Source organism: Mastigoproctus giganteus, chromosome 2 (genome assembly GCF_048544385.1).
Source record: "Mastigoproctus giganteus isolate SK-2022 chromosome 2, ASM4854438v1, whole genome shotgun sequence".
NCBI lineage: Eukaryota > Metazoa > Arthropoda > Arachnida > Uropygi > Thelyphonidae > Mastigoproctus > Mastigoproctus giganteus.
The window spans coordinates 237856967-237876944 of NC_143576.1; the positions used below are offsets into that span (position 1 = coordinate 237856967).

Here is a 19978-nt window from a genome sequence, read left to right on the forward strand (position 1 = left end):
TCCCATGAAAAGTAAACCCTACATAGCAGTGAATTATTAATCCTTAAAGAAACTTTTAAAACTGGCGTCGTAATAACAATGCATTTCTTTGTAATGATAATTAATCAGGGCCGGAGCGAAATGAATTCGAATTCAATTTAATCATCGGATTCCAATTACTGTTTTTTTTTTTTTTGTTGTTTTTTTTCTATTATACTTAGAATTCCATCCACATTTTTTGTCACTTCTAGTTTATGTATTTTTAATTAATTTGCATATATTAAAATTGTGTTTAGTTATTTTATTAAAGTCTGATCCTATGAAGTACAGCACGCAACAAAATAAAAATAATTAATGCTTTTTTTGTAAGAGCTTTAGATGGAAATTAAATAAATACTTATATTTCCTATTGCTTATTATTTTTAAACTGTATCTTTATTTAATTTTGATATTTAAATAATTAATTTAAATATTTTTACGATAACTGGAGGAATTTAATAAAATGTTTATTCTTAAGCATTTACACTGAGTTGGCTTTGCATTAATAGCAAATACCTCGTGGACCCACCTTTTGCCCTTAATTCAAATCCTTATATGTCTTGACATGGACTCCAACAAGACGTGGAAGGGTATCCTGTGGTAATGCTATCCATTAGTTGCACAATGTGTCCAGTAATGTCCGCACATTTTCAGGTGGATGGTCGTAGTATCGAATGTCCTTTTCCAGTTGGTCCCAGACATGCTTAGTTGTGTTGGGATCATTTGGTTGCATGGGCCTTATTGCAAGGCGCGTTGTCTTGTTGATATACGCTGCAGTTGTCTGGATACATGTCATCATGAAGGAGCGTATTTGGTCGGCGACGATAGAAAGGTAGGCGTTCCCATCGAGTTGTTGATTAACCGTGATCAGAGGACCCAGGGCATGCCACGAAAACAGTCCATGATCCAAGTGCTACGGCCTCAATTTGCTTTTCCCAGCATGACAGAGTTGGAAACGGAATTCGTCAGACCATTCCACAGAATGTCGGTGGTTTAGTGTTGGTGCTGACGTGCCCATGCAAGGCACAATTTCTTGTATCGCTCAGTGAGTATGGGTACCAGTGACGGCCATCAATTGCCATAGCCTATAGGAGCTAATGTCCAGCGCATAGTCCATGTGGATATTTTATAACAGGGGAAAGGGGATTGTTAATGCAAATCTAATTCAGTGTAGTATGAATTATACAAAATTATACTATTACAATCTTTTTTCAAAGAACTTGAAGAACTTCAGAGTTTTATTCTAAAATCATATAATAGAGACATCCTTACCTTCCGAGGTTGAACCAGTTTTGATTTTGTTTAACAGACCTATGCTGCCGATATATTTTTTGCCCAGACATGGAAGGACCATAGGTTACGCCTCCCTGAGAACATGACTTCGGAATACCGCTTGCTAGAAGTGGATTGGCTAAGAAGCATGTGGAGGCCCGATTCATTTTTCAAGAATGCTAAGCAAGTGACATTCCAGACAATGACGATCCCCAACCACTATGTGTGGCTATACAAAGATAAAAAGATCCTTTATATGGTCAAGTAAGTGAGCCTGGAATCTTTAAATTGGCACTTAAGAGTCATTCATTATTAGAAAGCCGAAATTTATAATTATTCTAATTCAACGTAATAATTACTTGAAAATAATTCCACGTAATGCACTCAGTTAATCGTTTTCTCAACCGTAGGCTTACCCTTATCCTGTCATGCGCAATGAATTTTGCCACCTATCCTCACGACACTCAACAGTGTTCCCTACAGATGGAGAGCCGTAAGTATATGTTTCTTACAATAAGGTACATCCTAAATCTCTTAAATCTATGGTGTTCAATAAGAGCCATTATTTAAATGTTTCTCATCTCTTTGAGTTGTTCGTGATATATAAAGCTTTGAGGATCTTTTACGGGACATTTTGCAAGCTTTCAACAGTTGTGCTGGTTGGTTACCATCGTCTGTAGAATCCAAAGATGATGGGCAAAGATAAATTGTAATTCTTCACGAGTCTGTGTATTTATTGGCTAACCAGACTACCTAATGATGTATATTGCCTTGCTATTAATACCAAACATCTGCGTATTCACAAATAACTTTTATTTACAGGAAAACTAATAATATATGCTAAAACCTTTAACCTTTATGACAGCCTCTAGTCTCTGTGGAACACTCTCCACTAGTTTTTTGAAACTGTCCTTCGATGTTTTCCACTATTCACCCTTCAAACCGGCGACCACCTCAGCTCTGTTTTTTGGGCAGTCTCTACTCACATGAACCCGACGGTCCAATTCATCCCAGAGGTTCTCTATAGCATTCAGGTCAGGGATCTCTGCTGGCCCATGCAACGCTGTCCTGCTGATACAGGTATGGGCCTTCTCCAATGCAGCACATTGGGGAAGGCCCATACGAAGGTCTCTTCGAAGGCCTCTTCGAAGGCCTACGAGCATATTTATAGTTGTGTCTGACACCTGGTGCTTGAGTAGGACGTGACCAATTATCAACGATGAGGAAGTCCAGATATTAATGGTAGGGCAGTGTACGTTAGCTTCAGCTAATTTCGCCACTATAAAACGTGTTTAAATAAAATTTGTCTCCATCAGCCATCTTTAGGTTTCGAATCAGACTGTTAAGAGGTATAAGTATTAATTATCATTCTTAACGTTAGCTGGCCTGAGCTACTGTTAGCAATTTCACCAGCAGGCAAAGTCAGACATATTATTAGTTGAGTGGTCATACCAAAGTAACCACCTAGTGTAATGTACTCATATTACCTCATACTTCATCAATAACTCAATCTTTAGTCCCCTAATGAAGTTTTCCTTATCAAAAGATAATATAAAACCAACTAACATGATCTTCCATTTCTTCAATAGTGTCTCATACAACCGATGATTTGATATTCGACTGGGAAGACGAAGTTCCACTAGCAGTAGCTGACAACATCGAACTTCCTCAATTGGACTTAGTAAAGACCGAAAGGGGTGACTGCACTCAAGTATATTCCACAGGTAAGTTTGAGTTTCGTGTGCAGAGTTTGCACATAGAAGTCGTTGCTTTTTGAGGAGGTCGCTTTTTTGTTGTCAGTTTACTAAATATAGAAATCGTAAATTCTAAATATTATATAAATAAGAGCAGAAATGTGAAATATGCAATTGTATTTCAGCTGTTATTAAAACTCCAGAAGAAATTAATTAGTAAAGTATATTACGAAAGTACTGACCGCGTACTATGATTTGAGGTACTTGTTCATTTTATTAAATCATAAAAAATCTGTGAAATTCGCGTATTTTAAATTTTATTAAAAATCCAGGAGGTAAACAGGTATTACCAAACATTGAGTGAATAACTAGCAATAAGTCAATTAGTTATTTACTTTCCACTTCTATTAACTACTGAAAACGAAAATTTTAATTAAAGAAATCAATTACGCGTGAAACTTAAAGCACTGTGAACTTAAATTTTTAAATAAACTATAATTATCGAACTACTCAACTTTAAATGCAAGTGCATACATTAATAAATACATATAAATGCAGAATGTAAATTATGTTATTTGAAGCAGAAAGTGAAAGTGTGCATAAAATTTTAATGTAACTTCCGCAATGTTCATTCAGCTGAGATTTTGGTAGCTCGAGCCTATAATCAAATCCTCGGAACCCCTAAGTTTTTTACGCCTGGGAAATTTTATGGTTCAGCCCGTGGCTCAGCACAGGTTATTACAAAACTTTTAAGCTGCTCAACATGATACACAAAATGACTTCCGAAAAGTATAATTAGCTTAGTTAAAACTGAAATTCATTTACAATCCAATTTAAAAGAGAATATTGTTATAGTAGGAGCATCAGGGACTAAGGCCATATTGCTCTGTGCGTACGGTCTGTAAATTGTGTATGTTCTGTGGTCGAATTTCTGTTTGCTGGACGAAAAACCCGAGTTTCTGGGAGAAAAAACCACACCACGCTACCCTCTCTTGAGACTGACAACCCAGCCACGTTGTGAAAAAAGTTCCTCCGTCATCGAATGTGCTCGAACCCAGGTCTTTTTCACCCACTGTGGGGAATACAGCGATTCTACCAACTGTGCTACCCACGAGGGCTAAAAGAGAATCACCAGGATCGCCTGAGCTTCCTGGCAGAGGTCACAATATAAAAAAAACTTTTTGTTGAAGAGAGTTCACGGGGAATAAGAGAGGAGGAGGTCAGACTCTGGGGTGAAAGAAAGGTGGACTAATAGTGATGACAGTCCACCATGGATTTAGGCGAAGTGTGGGGTAGGAAAAGAGATTAAAAGTCCTAGGAGCAGGTGCCCCAGTGCGAACGCCATTTGCCAAGCACTCTGTATGTTGATTCCGCACCCTAAAGTGGGTGCCAGCATGCATTCTACCCATGAAGGGTTCCCAGCATAGTATCCTTAGCAGGGATTTTCATTTATACTTCCCCCGAAGGGGTTAGCAGGGAGTTGGAAGTATTCTGGACTGTTCTAGCAGCGGTGAGTTTGGCACGCCTTGTGGTGAAGACAGCCTGGACAAATCGAGTGAATGCAATATACGAGGGGGTATCAAAATGTTCGTAACCTTACCTATAAATAATAGTCCTAGAAAGGTGAAACTTCACAGGAACTTTAATCCTTTTCTATGTACTCTCCATGTATTGTAACACATTTCTCCCATCTGTGGATCAGTTGTTTAATGCCTTGATTATAGAAGTCAGCATTTTTTGCCTGAAACCACGATTCCACTTCATTGATAACTTGTGCTTCCACTGCTTTGATATGACTTTAGTCTCCAGATTATACTAGTACCCCCAGCATTCGTCATTTGTCATCAACCGATCAAAAAAGTTCTCAACATCCGCATTACACAAATCCAACAGTTGGAGAGAACATTGCATTCGACATGCAAAGGCGTCAGCAATCTTGGAACCCATCGTGCGGAGACCTTAGATATGTGCAGATGGTCATGTAAAATGCTGTGGGCAGACCCATAACCAATTCTCACTGCATTTGCGATGAAATGAATTGTCACACGTCTGTCACTCAGCACCAGCTACTGAACCTTTGCAACCGTCACACTGTCTGTAGATGTTGATGGCCTTCCTTCTCTTGGCTTGTCAAAGACACTTGTACGACCGCACTGGAACTCCCGTTTCCACTTTTTTACAGTGTCATAGGATGGACAATTCTGCCCATACACAGCTTTCATTTCATCATCAATTTCCTGAGCTTTCTCGCCCTGCAAATGCAGGAACTTGATCACTGCTCGATACTCCACTTTGTCAATCATCGCGTCCTTCCTCATATTCCCGGCTCCACCTCTGGTGTACGATCACCTACGAGAATTAAATTTCATATGTTAGCTATTGAATATGTAGACAACTTATATTAAAAACGGCACCCTCCTACTGATCTTTTATCTAGGTCAGGGTACGAACTTTTTGATACCCCTTCGTATGCATCCTCGTCATTCAGTAGATCTTTCTCCTGTTGCGGGGAGTTCCTCACATTTCTGTAAACAGTTGTGACCGGTGATTTTCATAGAAAGGGCACTCATACATAACATGGGCCCAGGATTCCTCATCTCCACAATGGCAGAAGGGATGTAACTCGATATCCCTAGAGTTGAGTTTTTCCTTAAATGATCTGTGTCCTGTTCATAAAAAGGTTGCTTACAATCCAAGTGAATTGGGAGTCCCTGGAACTTTGCTCTGTACACCAAACATAGTTTTCACCAATTCAAGCCTCCAATAAACAAAGTAATAGTATCACCATATATTGCAAGGAAGCTTTGGTTGCACTAGCAAAAAAAAAACAAGTAGATAAGAAAATATAAATTCACACAGGTAACTATCCAGTTGTTCTTTAAATTTATTCAAAATGACAGTCTCAACTACCTGCGAGGGCAACTTGTTCCAGTAATCAACGAATCGCTGGATAAAAGAAAGCTTCCTACGATCTAATCTAAACCTCAACTCTTATGATTTGAATTTAAGATTCCTAGTCTGGGAATTGTTTATATCAGTGAGAATTTCACTTTCATTCATTTCAATAATCCCTCTCAGGGCCTTGTAAACCTCAATAAGGTCATCTCTGAGGTGCCTGGTTGCCAAGCTCTGCAGCTGACATGCTCGGAGTCTTTCCTCGTATGGTTTCTCTTTTACTGATATCACAATGCTAGATGCACGTCTTTGAAGCCTTTCAAGAAGTTCAATGTCTTTTTTTTTCAGATGAGGTCTCCATACTTGAACACAGTATTCCAAATGTAGTCTTACACTTGCCTTATACAGTGGGATTATGACCTCCCTATTTCTACAGGACAATGTTCGATAAATAATCGATAGAACACCATAGACTTTCCTGGCTGCCTGTTTACACTGTTCAGAAAACTTCATATCTAATCGTATTGTAACTCCCAGATCCCTTTCCTCCACTGTTTTTAATCCAACCCCACCTAGTGCATAATTTATTTGGGAGTTGCTATTGCCCAAGACCTTGCATTTAGCAGCATTAAAACATAGCTACCACTTCTGTGACCATCTTTGAAGCCTGTTCAAGTCATCCTGAAGGAGCACTGCTTGGCACTGATCATTAACGACTCTGCCAATCTTTACGTCATATGCAAATGTTGATATCATGCCTTCTATCCTTTCGTCGATCTCATTTATGACAATGAGAAACAACAGTGGTCCAAAAAGCGATCCTTGAGGAACCCCCACTACTGATGTTACACCAAACTGAGCCTCTCATGAGGGACCGATTCAAATGCTTCGGTAAAATATAAACAGACTATGTTGAAATTTTTCGCTGAATCCAGCACTTTAAAAGTTTTTCTCCATGGTAAGTTTCTCACGCACTTATTCCAATCAATCTGGAGAAAATTAAAGTCACCCATAATAAGACATTTACGCTTGCTTGCCCATTCCATCTGCATGTATAGACTCTCGTCGTATTCTTAACAACCTTCTGGTTTGTAGATTACTCCAATTCTCATTGTTCCTTTGCTTCCAGCAAAGACACCACAGCTAACTGACACCACACAGATTCTATGCTGGCAGATTTAACTTCGGACTTAGCAAAAGCTCTTTTTGCCCTCAGGCTGCTTATCATTTGAAAGACAACATCACAAAATAATTTGAAAATATTAAAAATACAAACTTGAGAGGTTAATCTTTTTCTTAGACGGAATAACGAACACTTATAAAAAATTACAAGTTTGTAGTTCGAATATCTATTGCAAATATTTATATGCTAAACTGCAAATAAAATTTCCTGTGGCAAAGAGCCAGAGGGAGATTTATTTAAGAAGAACCATAGAAATGTAAATGGAATCATTATTAAATTTTCCAAACATCGTTAGATTTTTTACTGTGGAAATCGCGATTAGACTGTTAGTCTAATTAGATTGAGCTCAATGTATGTTAAACAACTTACCACAACTTAGAATTTCTGCACAATAACTTCGATTCTGAGCACCCTCTTTCTGTCTTTCAGGTAACTTCACCTGTCTGCAAGTGATATTCACGCTAAAACGCCGACTAGGATACTACCTGTTCCACACGTACATCCCAACCTGCCTCATAGTGATCATGTCCTGGGTGTCGTTCTGGATCAAACCCGAGGCTGTTCCCGCTAGAGTAACTCTCGGAGTCACCAGTCTTCTGACCCTGTCTACACAACACGCTAAGAGTCAAGCATCCCTTCCTCCAGTGTCGTACATCAAAGCAATCGACATTTTCATGTCTTCTTGTACTGTTTTTGTCTTTCTGTCTCTCATGGAGTATGCCGTCGTCAACGTAGTCCTGGAAGAGCCAGACAATCCGGATAAAAAGAACGACAAAGTGTCCGCATTCTCCATCAAGGTGAGCTCGAGGTAATCAGCCCCTAACAGGGACTGGATGTTGTTCAAAAACAATTTAATAATCTTAAAAATTCGAAAATAAATTGTGAACAGTTTTAGAGTTAAAGAAATATTGCCCGTTTATCTTATCGTCTGTTTGTACCATACGTAAGTTTAAATCGTATGCGTTTGTATGTTTTTCTTTTCTTCTCTCCTGTCTTCCATCTCTCAAAATACATTCCATTCCATAGATCTTTTATCAAACCTACTGAGTGTTCTTTATTTAGTAAAAAAGAAAAGGAAAAAACGCGGACTCCATAAATCCTCTTATCTCTCTCTCTCGTTTGCTTACCCAATTCCTCAGACTGTGATTTTCTAGTTTTCTCTGTGGATCTTATTACTTTAACATCCTGCATCATGTAATACTATTAGGTTTTGGCTGATACTGTATAAGCTTCCTTTCTTGCATCATATGCCACACTACTAATGCTAATGCTGACAACACACACTGCACAAACATAAAATTACAAATTTCTGTCCTTTCACAGAGTTCTGTGTTCATTACAGCGTACCAAGGCAGAGTTGAACTGAAGTTCAGGTGCCATCCTACATAAGATACTATACATGAATACACATCTACCTATTCTTTTTGGAATTATGAGATCTTTAAACAAGAGGAGTAGCTGGGCATAGACGCATGAGAAGCGTCTATGCCCAGTTAAATTAATTGTAATTTCTTGTACAATCCTCTGAAATTTATTGCCTCACAGAACCCAACTATGTGTAAAAGCATCGTGTTCTTAAATCCTTCGAAGAACATTTTTTAAAAAAGCATTAATATTATTAAGAGTCGGTGGTTCAGTTCGTAATGACTTGTATTCTTCTTTTCATAAAAATTCCACTCCCATTTTCGTGCCTCTTTAACTCTTCGGTTTGATCAAATATTCCTCATCTTAATAGTAAATTCGATCATCCTTCGCAGCAGTTACTTCTGCCCATCGTTGACTGCTGTAATTCCACCCGATTTCCTGTGCACACTTATCTTTCTGATCAGTAAGAGCGTGTTCAAATTAAATTTATCTGCTTTACGTTCTTCCGAAATCGTATTATCAATCATTGTAGATGATTACACCACGCTCTGTAAACGTTTTAGACCTTTCCTAGCATTAGAAGAACGTACTACTGTGCATTATTTGTTTATAATCTGGTAAATCAGCTGCCACGCACATTTGGGCTAGACGAATAATAAATGCCCGTTACAGAGGTCAAATCTTTATGTGTTTTGACATTAATTTCTGTCCTACTGTACTTCAAATCGTTTTCAAATTCTAGGATTGTACATTCTCTTCAATTTATTTCACAAAAAGAAAGTCTGCAGCATACAAAACATTTAAATCTGATCTTCGCGTGTAGCGCAGTGGTTATAACCACCGTCCTATCCATACTGGATGGAAAAGGCTCGGGTTCGAATCCTGTTAATAACCTGAGGGAATTTTATAGACTTTTTCACTCTCTGCTTACGTTAGTCGGTCTGAGGCAAACCGACTAGAGAACACCCGCAATTTATGGCATAATACACACTGGTAGATGAGCTAATTCTCAGGTGGCCATAATATGACAATTTTTTGTAATAAAATCTAAGAATTTCGTAAAGGTATAAATTGTTTTAAGTTTACTCTGCCTCCACTTCTGTAAGCGAACTTCGCATTGAAGATTTTGCTGTACAACAGCGCACCACTGTTTAGTTTGCAATAGGAGAGTTACACGGCCCTCGTGGATAGTACAGTTGGTAGAATCGCAGGCCTTTCCACACCGGGTGGGAAAGACCCGAGTTCGAGTCGTGTTGATGATGTGAAGAATTTTTATGGGCCTTTTTTCACAACGTGGCTGAGTTAGTTGGTCTTGGGGAAAGTGTAGCATGGTTTTGCGTCCGGAAATCGGGTTTTTCATCCAGAAAATCGACCACAGAACATATGCAATTTACAGACAATATATACGGAGCAATATGGACTTAATCTCTGATGCTCCGGAAACCCTAATACAACTACCACGTGCCAGTGGTAAGATTTAGAGGATTGGATTTTTTTTTACGTTTATTGCGTGGGTTTTTCACCAGGTGCTGATTTAAACAGTTTAGACAGACATTGCACAATTTCCATCAGTAAAATTGCAGCTTTTTGCAACACAAAGCAGACAAACCGATCGTTAGAACGCTAAAAATTTTCATATAAAATGCGACGATAAATTATACCCTGAGATGGATATGAATTGATTTAAAAATGCACTAAAAAATTACATCATGTGGGCCAACATAACGACATATTGATCGTTAAATTAGCCACCTGTGTAATTTTTCAATCAATAATGTATAATCCCTCTTCTTTAGAAGGATCACTTCACGAATTGTCCTTGGTGGAGATTCAACTAGACCGTTTAAATAGTTTATATCAGTATTAGGTCATTCTGAAAACAATTTCAAAATGACCTACTGTGGTATTTTCATTTTCCATTAAAGATAATTCCATACGTTCTCTATAGGATTTAAATCCGATGACTTAAAAGCACTACCATTCCTTCGTGATCCTCGCACCTTAAAGGTCCTCTTAACCAAAGAGTTATCCTGGAATACAGGAGTATCGAAACCATAAGTGCTCCCCAAGTGTTCAAAAGATACAATTTCATCATCCAGAATATTTGTATAGTCAGCCTGACTTAATCTGGTTGGTTTTCAAGTAAAACATCCCCAAAACATTATTGACCCACCACCAGCTTATACAACACCTTGCACACAGTGTGGATGAAAAAGAAACAATAAACCTCTAAAAGGAAAAATCTAAAGCAACTGATTAAATATTTCTGATCAATATCTGATCAATATTTTAAATTACAGTTTTATATTATATATATACACTATTTAAATGTGATATACCTTTTTAATATAAAGCACGGTTACAGAAATTTCCATCATCAAAAATCTATAGAAAATTCCATTACTGTTTTAAATCTGCTTGGAGTGAAATCTGCTTTTAATTTCTTTAAAAAATTAGAGATTATTCTCAGATGCTTCGTGGTGCTTATTGTACCACTTCTCCAGTGGATAGTATTAAATGAGTTCAGGGAAAAAGTGGCACAGGAAGAACCACAAAAAGTCTGAGAGTAACCTGTAATTCGTTAATTTTGCTCATTATTTCACCCAATTTCCAGAGAAGGAATGACACTATTTAAACCGCTTCGAAAGTGTTTGGAGAATAGAGAGGGTCTTCTGAAAGTGATGTGGATGACTTGAGAGCCAAATATGACATCCTGTGAGTGTTCTCTACCCGATTTAATGAAAAATCCAAGATGGTTCAGAGTTGTCAACCAAGATGGTTCTGTTTCCACTTTATTAAGCACCCATTGGAAAAAAAATAAACGCGTCTGCGCTTATCTGCCAATAAGAATTTAATGCATCCACGTGAATTCATAGGAATGTCTGCGTTTGTAAACACAAAGAGCTTTCCTGGCATTGCTCCAAGGCACAATCAAAGGTTCCAGAAGCCATATGCATACTACACTGATCAACAAAATTAACAGAACAAGTAGTGTAACTCGTGCAGCTTGCGATGAAGCGGGACAAAATTTGGTATGGTGGTGTACCATTGAATAACGATGGAATGTAGAGACAGCGAGAAACTTCAGACGGGTATAAAGGACATTTACAGGAGATGTATAAGAATTACCAAAAAGTCACATTACAGAAGTCGATACAAGTGCTCAAAAATATAGTCACATGACATCAGTACGGCGTATGATCCCCTCCAACGGCTACACAGGCCTGACAGCGGTGAATAATGCTCGATATAAGGATGTCCATAAGATTCTCTGCCAAAAATCCCGTTCTTCCACCAGGGCAGACCTTAGCTCACCAAGTGACCGAGGAGTTGGCTGTCGGTGTGCAATGCGACGCCCAAAGGCGTCCCACTCATGTTCGATTTAAGTCCGTGGGGCCTGACGTAGCCGAGTGGGCATGAACGCGAGTGCGGTAGCACAAGCTCTTTGAGTGGACCGGGGTTCGAGTCCGTGACTGCTAAATACGATTAACATTTGTATTGATTGATTTATTGTAAACTCTACTGACCTGGTGGTCGTGCCGGAGTATAAACAAGACCATTGTGCTGGCCACTTCAAGCATTGGATATCTTCAGTTTCAAGATATTCCTCCACCACTTGAGCCCTACGTGCAGTGGTACCTTTTTCTTGGCGCATGATAGCCACTGCTGCTAATGCGGCAGTAAAATTTCAAACCAATCAACCAATGTGCAGTGATGTGTCGTGCATGAAAAGAAAATCTGGGCCGACCGCCCCTAAAAAGTTGCACATAGGGTTCGAAGATTTGTTCTCGGTATCTCTGCGTAGTTACGGTGCTCTTATCAAAAACATGAAGAGAGGTGAGACAGTTGAACATTATTTCATCCCACACGAGAACACCGCCTCCACCATAAGTCTCCCTTTCTCTGATTTTGGAGGGATGGTATCGCATTCCTTGTTGTCTCCAGATGAAATAAAATCTAGAATCTTTTGTAGGCTAAAACGGGATGCATCAGAGAACATAACTGTACCCCATTTGTCAGCGCTCCAAGTCACATGTTCATGGCACTAGTTTCGACGAGCTCTGTATTTGTGTGTAGTTAATGGAACACAAACTATTGTCTTCCTTGGGTAGAGTCCACTTAAATTGAGACTTCTTAACACAGTTCGGTTGAAAATGTTTTCACCTGTGTCTCAGCCACCTCAAGAGACAGATAGCGGTCTGTTCTGGTTGACGTAGCCCTCGAGCAACCTTGGCCAACTCGTCTTGTAATGGTTCCTGTCGCTTGAAACTGCTCCAATAATTCCGAGACGATACTGCGTGACACATTAAGTCAATGTGCCACCTTTGCTTTCCCGGCTTCAAGTCGTCCAACGGCCCGTCGTCTCAAAGAATGATCTAAATGATGATAGCGTGCCATCCTGAGTACTGCAGATGTGGCTATCACACTGAGCAAGCCAAAACACGAGAATGGAAGTGATGTGGTCGCAACCCGTGTTTTTATACGCATGAATAGTTTGCATAATGTGCGCTCTGTAAGGTGGTAGATCGATTTCTATTGGATAATCGGAATTTGCATGCCAGGATACTTATTATATCAAATGTTCGCCTTCGACCACACTGTTCACAAGAAAATGTTCAAGATTGCTATGAGTGCCAAAGGCACTCATAGCACTTCTCGCCAAAAGTTATGCTAGATGCTTGAGCGCTTGAAAATGGCTGAAAACGGTAATAACCCTGGGGTTAATTTCATAAAAAGGGCTTATTGAAAACTGTCTTGCTGTCACATCTGTTGGGTTTAACCTTTTCAACAGTACAGCACAATAATGTCAAAGGATACTTCCCCTTTTCATACAAAAGCTGTTGGGTCTTAAAAGGTAAATCTTAGCGCTCTGGTGGTGAACACTGGACATAATTTTTTTTTTGATTTTCCAAAGGAAAAAATCCATTAAATTTTATGCCTCACTGTAAAATTTTTTTCTACGATCCTTCCTTTTACAGTTTTTTTTTTTAAATAGCTTCGATCTTTATAACCACCCTGTGTATAACATTGTATAGAAGGATTTTATTCATTTGTTTGCAAGGTATTGTGTTTTAATTAGATGCATTCAATTAAAGAAAAAAGTGAATACAAAAAGCAGCCATTACATATTACAATTTTTGTTTTGACTGAAGTTTATTTCAAATCAAGTATCCTGCATTCTATAAAACAAGAAAAGACCAGAAAATCTGAGCAATTCAATTCCCATGGTAACATCTGTTGCATATTTTTTCTTTAATTTATATCTGACATCTGTCTTATTTTGTAATCTACTTTTAAACCAGAACTGTTTTTCTTTCTGTTTCTTTTTCTGGACCGTAGGAAAGTGTCACAATATTTAACCTTCATGCGAAACTCCCGGGATTATCTCCAGCACAAAAGAGACGTCGAAGGGCAACCATGATTGATCGTGTCTCCCGCATCCTTTTTCCAGTTAGTTTTGTGATTTTAAACATCTCGTACTGGGTGTATTACGTTCTTTATGTGTGACAGCACACAGCTTAGGCATGAAACCCTCGAGGTAAACAACTGGAAACAAATACGAATCAAGTCTTGTGGAAAACAGAAAGAAGGAATCACCGGATATGAAGGATAAATTCTTAGAATTTTCTTTTTTGTATCATATTTGATTGTTTGAATAGAATTGCAGAATCATCTAAGTGGGTAATCATCAATTGAAATTTATATATTTTTTTACTTTTATTAATTATTTCCATTTTTTAATGCTAAATTAGAAAAAGTCTTTTTTCATGGTGCTTTAATGTTGTACTGTTCACGATTTAAAACATTTTGTAACATTTGCTTCTCTTACGAACATCTTATAATTCGTGAATTAATATTAATAATCACGAAAGGTTTATGTATTTAGCTTCATGGAAATCTAAAAGTTTTTTTTATTCAGACATATTGGTGGTTTAGGTCCTAAATATAGGGTTTCATGAAAGAATGTTGGTATTACAAATTTAAATAGAGTATTCACTGAACGCTACAAAACTGACAGACAAAAAAATTGAGACTGACGAGGGGTGGTAGTACTTTCCCTTGCCTACAAATATTTGAATTAGGGATTTGAAACTTGGCTGGCAATTTCATCCTTCTCTATGTAGTTACCTTCTAGAGTTACATATTTTTCCCATCTGCGGATAAGTTTTTTCAGACCTCTTGAATAAAACTCCACTTTGAACAGAAAACCAGGCTTCCACTTCACTGATGACTTATTTTCATCGGGCTGAAATAAGTGTCCCCGTAATTGTTTTGTCATTTTAGGGCAGATGGAAAAAGTTTAGGGACTTCTTGGGGAAAAGTTTTAGGTCGAAAGAATAAGTTGGATGCTATAAGATATTCAAAGTCACACCTAATTGCAAAATCCACTATGAAGGCAGCTTTGTTGGCTAGGACCTTTGGATAGCCTCTAACTTTCACAAGGTTTCTATAGTACTGGAACATCGGATGATACCTTTAGAGGAAATATAACTTCGTTGGCAGACAAATGAACCTCGGCAATTTTGCCGGGATTGGTGAAGAGTAATGTTTTCGTTTGCTCATCTGTTTCGGTCATAGTGACGTACCTACTTTTCATCCATCATCACATACCATGATCTGATCTGATAAATACGCTTTCCTAGGCTTCTTGTTCGATCCTATCATGTGAAAGCCAGGTGATCTTTTAGTTTCAGAAGGGTGTTATCGTTGAAGTATTACCAGGAGCTAGCGTGTCGAAAACAACCATCCCATGAATTTAAAGCATTTATGCATCAGAATAGAAAGTGCAGCGAATTGACTGCAAATTCAATTTAGGTAAATAAAGATCCATTCCAATTGAAGTATACGTCAGGAGTTGAAGAATCTCGGATTTAATCCTACATGGATTACCTGATGCTCATATGAAAGCCAATTCTTTCTTTACAAAATCAAGATTCGACCGTAAAACAGTGGGAAAAGATCATGTGGTCTGACGATTCTCGATTTATACTCTTTTGCACCGACGGTAGGGTGAAAGTGTAGCGTGGACCTAGTATACACCACTCAACCGGCTGGAGGTGGTATCATTGTATGAGGTATTCTGGGACTGGATCTGCACCATTAGGTCGTGTTACCTCCAGTGAATATCTTGGTTATCGGCCAATCTTTTCTCTGCAATGATCCAACGTGTAAAAATTCCATCCGAGTGGTTCGAGGCACATTCCCAAGATTTCCAACATCTACCCTGGCTGCCTATTTTCGAATACAGCAATTGACAAACATCCTGATGGAAGAATGGTCAAATTTGGAGCTAGGTTCTCTCACTGGAGTCTATATTACGTGTACGGAGAAAACTGTGTCCTTAATAATACTGATATATACTTAAATTTTAAAATACCGGCATTCTTTTATCGATAGAAATCCTGTATTCAAGTAAACAAGATTGGTAGGGAGGGACAGAAACTCGAGCCAGTGGATGACAGGAGTGGTCATTCACTGGCGAGAGTCTAAAGACCAAATTTTGTATTTCATTTCGATGAACCTAATTAACCAATTGAGTTCAATTTTTATATAATTTGTATTGAGTTAATTTTGTCTTCAAAATTAATAAGACTATAAAAATTTGATGATTGTGTTAGTGCACATGGGTTTTTGACCCAGGGGCCACCACTTGAATTCGTTATTACATGACATTCCAAGTAAACAACGAATACAGATTATTCGAAGTTGCATCGAAAGAAGCGAATGATCATAAAATACCATGAAACATTCCAGTTTTCTTAAATACAATCGCAGGATGGTCTAAAAGTGAACTTATAGAGAAGAGAGAGAAGGAAAAATATATATTTTTTAAGATGGATTTAGATCGAACGTGAAGTCACCTGTAACTCCGTTTCCAGGTGAAAACTCTCCATCACAATACAAAAATCTCAATATTCTCAGCTAATTATACTGTGTAGTTATTGCCCCGGCTCACGTTACCGGTGCTCTCTTTCACTAATACAAAATAAATTATATTAATGCTATTTAATAATTATTGGCATTGTAGTAAGCAGAATTCAACTAGTCAATTATGTATGATGTGACTGAAGATTTCAATTTAGTCTTCTAAATAATTTTCTTTCAATTAGACATATTTTAATACGAGTGATGTACTGCATCTTGTTTGTAATATTTACATTTAGGACTGTGATAATAATTTTTAAGAGCTTATGGCACCGATGGTCAAACTAACTGTAATCAAAGCGAGGACCCGAATTTTTTAAAGACACGAGATGTTTTATTAATGTGGGATAGATAGTATTGAATAAAAAGAAAAGATTTCTGTTCTGTTGGTGAACCACTAAAGGAATTGGGCCAATAAGCAGTTCTGAATTGAGATTTACATCGCAAGATAAAGCTCGAAGAATGCCGTTTGTAAAATTTAAAAAAAAAGTTAAGATGGTAATTTTCGAATAAAGGCTTAACTTTTTATATTTTCGAAGATGCTGCTAATTCATAATTAATTGTAGCGTTTGAATGATAGAACCACTGATATGGCAAACTGTAGCAAAAGTCCTTCAAAAAAACTAAAAAAGAATCATAAATTTCGAGCTCAGGGATTCTTTTATTCAATGTAGAAACCAGAGTTCCTCTGCAGATGACCAGACGATTTACTGTCGGGTGTGTTGTGCGGGCTGAAAAACGAGGATCAAATCACAGGGGAAAATCCTATTCCCTGCACCTGAGATCGATTAATTATAACCCCGATTGAAGTGACCTCCAGTCTGATGGGACTCGTACACAGACCTCTCTAAATGAGTGGCAAGTTCCTTGATTCAAGAATCATCAAAAAAACTTTAACATACATATTTTGTTATTATTATACTTAGAAATATACCTCATAAATATGATTTCTGCCAAACGGGCATCGAAAAAATAGTTAAATGTATAAATATAATGGCAGACCTACAAGTAAATATTATTTTAAAAACTAGATTGTCCCAACATTTCGGTATATTATGCCTGTTGTACCTATTTTCAAATCCTGGCCTTCGTACATCATCTACTGCAGAAACAACAATAATAATGCAAGCTAAAAGAAAGTACTCCATTGGGCCTACTATATATAATATATAAATTTCGCGCGCACACAAAAAAAAAGCAAAAATCAAAAAACCAGTACGACACAGTATAAAATCATAAATGCCTTCAATTCCAAACAGCAAGGGACCACGTTGATCACCATCGTTTAGCTGTGGATGTAAGACTGATGGACAATGGAAGCTGTGTATTGAATTCTAGAAGTATTTTATATATGTACAGAATGTGGGTTATCTATTTTAATGGTATTGTGTGCTGCAACAGTGGTTAGTGAAATAATAAACATGTCTAATGAATCTCTGTTTTAAATTGTTTGTCACCAATGGATACTGGTGTGGAAGAAGCAACGGATTTAGTGCTTACTCACGTCGTGTACATAAAGCGCTCTAAAATGATCAAACTTGGGCAAAATTGATTGCATTCCAAATGATATCTAAGAAAAGATCATAGCGGGCTTAAGCCAACTTTTAAACTAAGCTACTTTCCAGAAATAAGATTTACAGAGTACTGTGTACTTTTAATGTGACTCACAAATTATATTCATAAGTGTGTGATCTTGTTATTTATTTTTGACTATCACTTGTATCAGAAAACGATTAGCAGCTGGGAGACACTTGGGTAACCATGGCATGATCTATTGTTTTTCTAGGATTTGATGTAATTGGAAAGATTTGGTTAATTATCAAACGGAAAATATCTGGGTTGGTACAATTAATTTTAGGAATAGCACTTAAAATTTTAATATTCACTATTTTACTGAAAATTTTAGGATTTATTGATATCCAAGTTCCCAGGTCGCTTTATTAGCATAATTAGCTTTCAAAAGTAAGGTTTCTGTCATCTGCACCTTTATAATATCGTAATTAAATCTAATTATTGAATTGAGAGAAAAGAAATAATTCATCTGCCTGTTAAAAACTTCATCTTAACCATGAAATATGTAAATATCTGTGAATACTTTAGAAAATAAATTTAGATATTTAATTTTTATGTTACTGTGTCCTTTTTTTTTTTTTAAGCTCCCAACACACTGCACACGTGTTTTCATTAATTAAGAGAGAATCGTGTATGTTCCAATGAGCAGTCTTCTTCCTACTATTTTCATAAAATAAAATGTTTATTCCTTCCTCAAATACTGTACCATTGTCTATCATAGGCGTAGAAGTGCTTCTCCAAGGGCCTATTTGCATGCTGTGCGATCTAAAAAACTCAATAATTTACAGGAAAATCCCTACTCCTTCAGCCTTCATAAATTCTTCTAGTCCACGACAGGATTGAACCGAGACTTTTCTAAATGAGTGGCGAAATCACTACACTGGCACAAGGACACAAAACAAAGCAGTTACTGCTCATACAAAATTTTACGTGAAAACTACTTGGAAGGTAAAACCTCATATCGTTTCAGTCCTGAAATCGGTATCCCACAGGGTTCATCCTTAGGCCCGCTATTATTTCTTATCTACATCAACGACCTGCCAAGCACCCTTGGAGACTGCCAAATCAAAATATTTGCAGCGACATAAAAATCTATAAAGCAATTCGCAGTACCAATGACTGCATCATCCTAAACGAAGCTCTTCAACGAGTTATTCAGTGGCTGAAGGAGAACAAAATGGCAGTCAATGAAAACAAGTGTGAGCTGATGAGCTTTGCTAATGCACACAAGAAAAACAAACTTAATTTTTCTTATTGTATCAACAACAAGGCAATCAAAAAAGTTAGTAGAGCTAAAAATTTAGGTATCTTTATTAAAGAATTATTTTCCTTTGATATCCATGTCTCTAACATTGTGAAGGCAGCTAGCAAACAACTAGGTTTCCTGAAAAGAATTAACCGAGACTTCAATCAGTTGGCACTTTTCATCTTTCTTTACAAAATCTATGTTAGGCCAGCCCTAGAATTTGCCTCACAGGTCTGGTCCCCACATGTTGCTTACCAAAAATTAGAAATTGAAAATATTCAAAAGAGAGCAATCCAGTACGTCTGCTTTAAAAGCAGCCTTGAATAAAATGAGAAATCCTACCAAGAGTGGTGTGTATTCTTTGGACTCGAAACGCTGGAAAAAAGAGATAAAGCCGACTTACTCCTTAACCAGCTGTTAAATTGCCCTCATCTCGTCTCACAAATAAATTTCAACGCTCCGACAACAGTGTTAAGAAACCATCCACTGCTAAAACCATCCTATGCGAGAACAAATTATGGACACTACAACTTCTACAACAGGACTGCAAGATCAATGAACAAAGCAAATATGGAGATATTTGACAACCCCGGACACTTCAAGATGCAACTGAAATTGCTAACCTCATCCGTTACCTGACTTAAAATGGATTCTTCTTGCAAGTTCTAAGACTCTGTAATGTGTGTGAAGAAATACCAGTGCTCTGCCTTACTCCTGCCTGTTCACTTAAATAGGACGGATGAGGCCTACTTTTATTTAGTTTTATTTTATCTGTACATTTGAATTCACTAGTCTTCTTATGTACAT

General features: G+C 37.6%; 1 protein-coding gene across 1 annotated transcript in view; it reads left to right on the forward strand.

The window, feature by feature from the left end:
• The window catches only part of ort (glycine receptor ora transientless), a 29698-nt gene extending 15686 nt beyond the window's left edge, over window positions 1–14012 (forward strand). The window contains exons 4-8 of the mRNA XM_090369063.1: window positions 1328–1554; window positions 1701–1783; window positions 2880–3014; window positions 7492–7859; window positions 13768–14012. Of these exons, the coding sequence (XP_090225189.1) occupies window positions 1328–1554; window positions 1701–1783; window positions 2880–3014; window positions 7492–7859; window positions 13768–13935 (981 nt within the window). The 3' untranslated portion in view covers window positions 13936–14012. The remainder of the gene's footprint in view (window positions 1–1327; window positions 1555–1700; window positions 1784–2879; window positions 3015–7491; window positions 7860–13767) is intronic.
• The last annotated feature ends 5966 nt before the right edge of the window (window positions 14013–19978 follow it).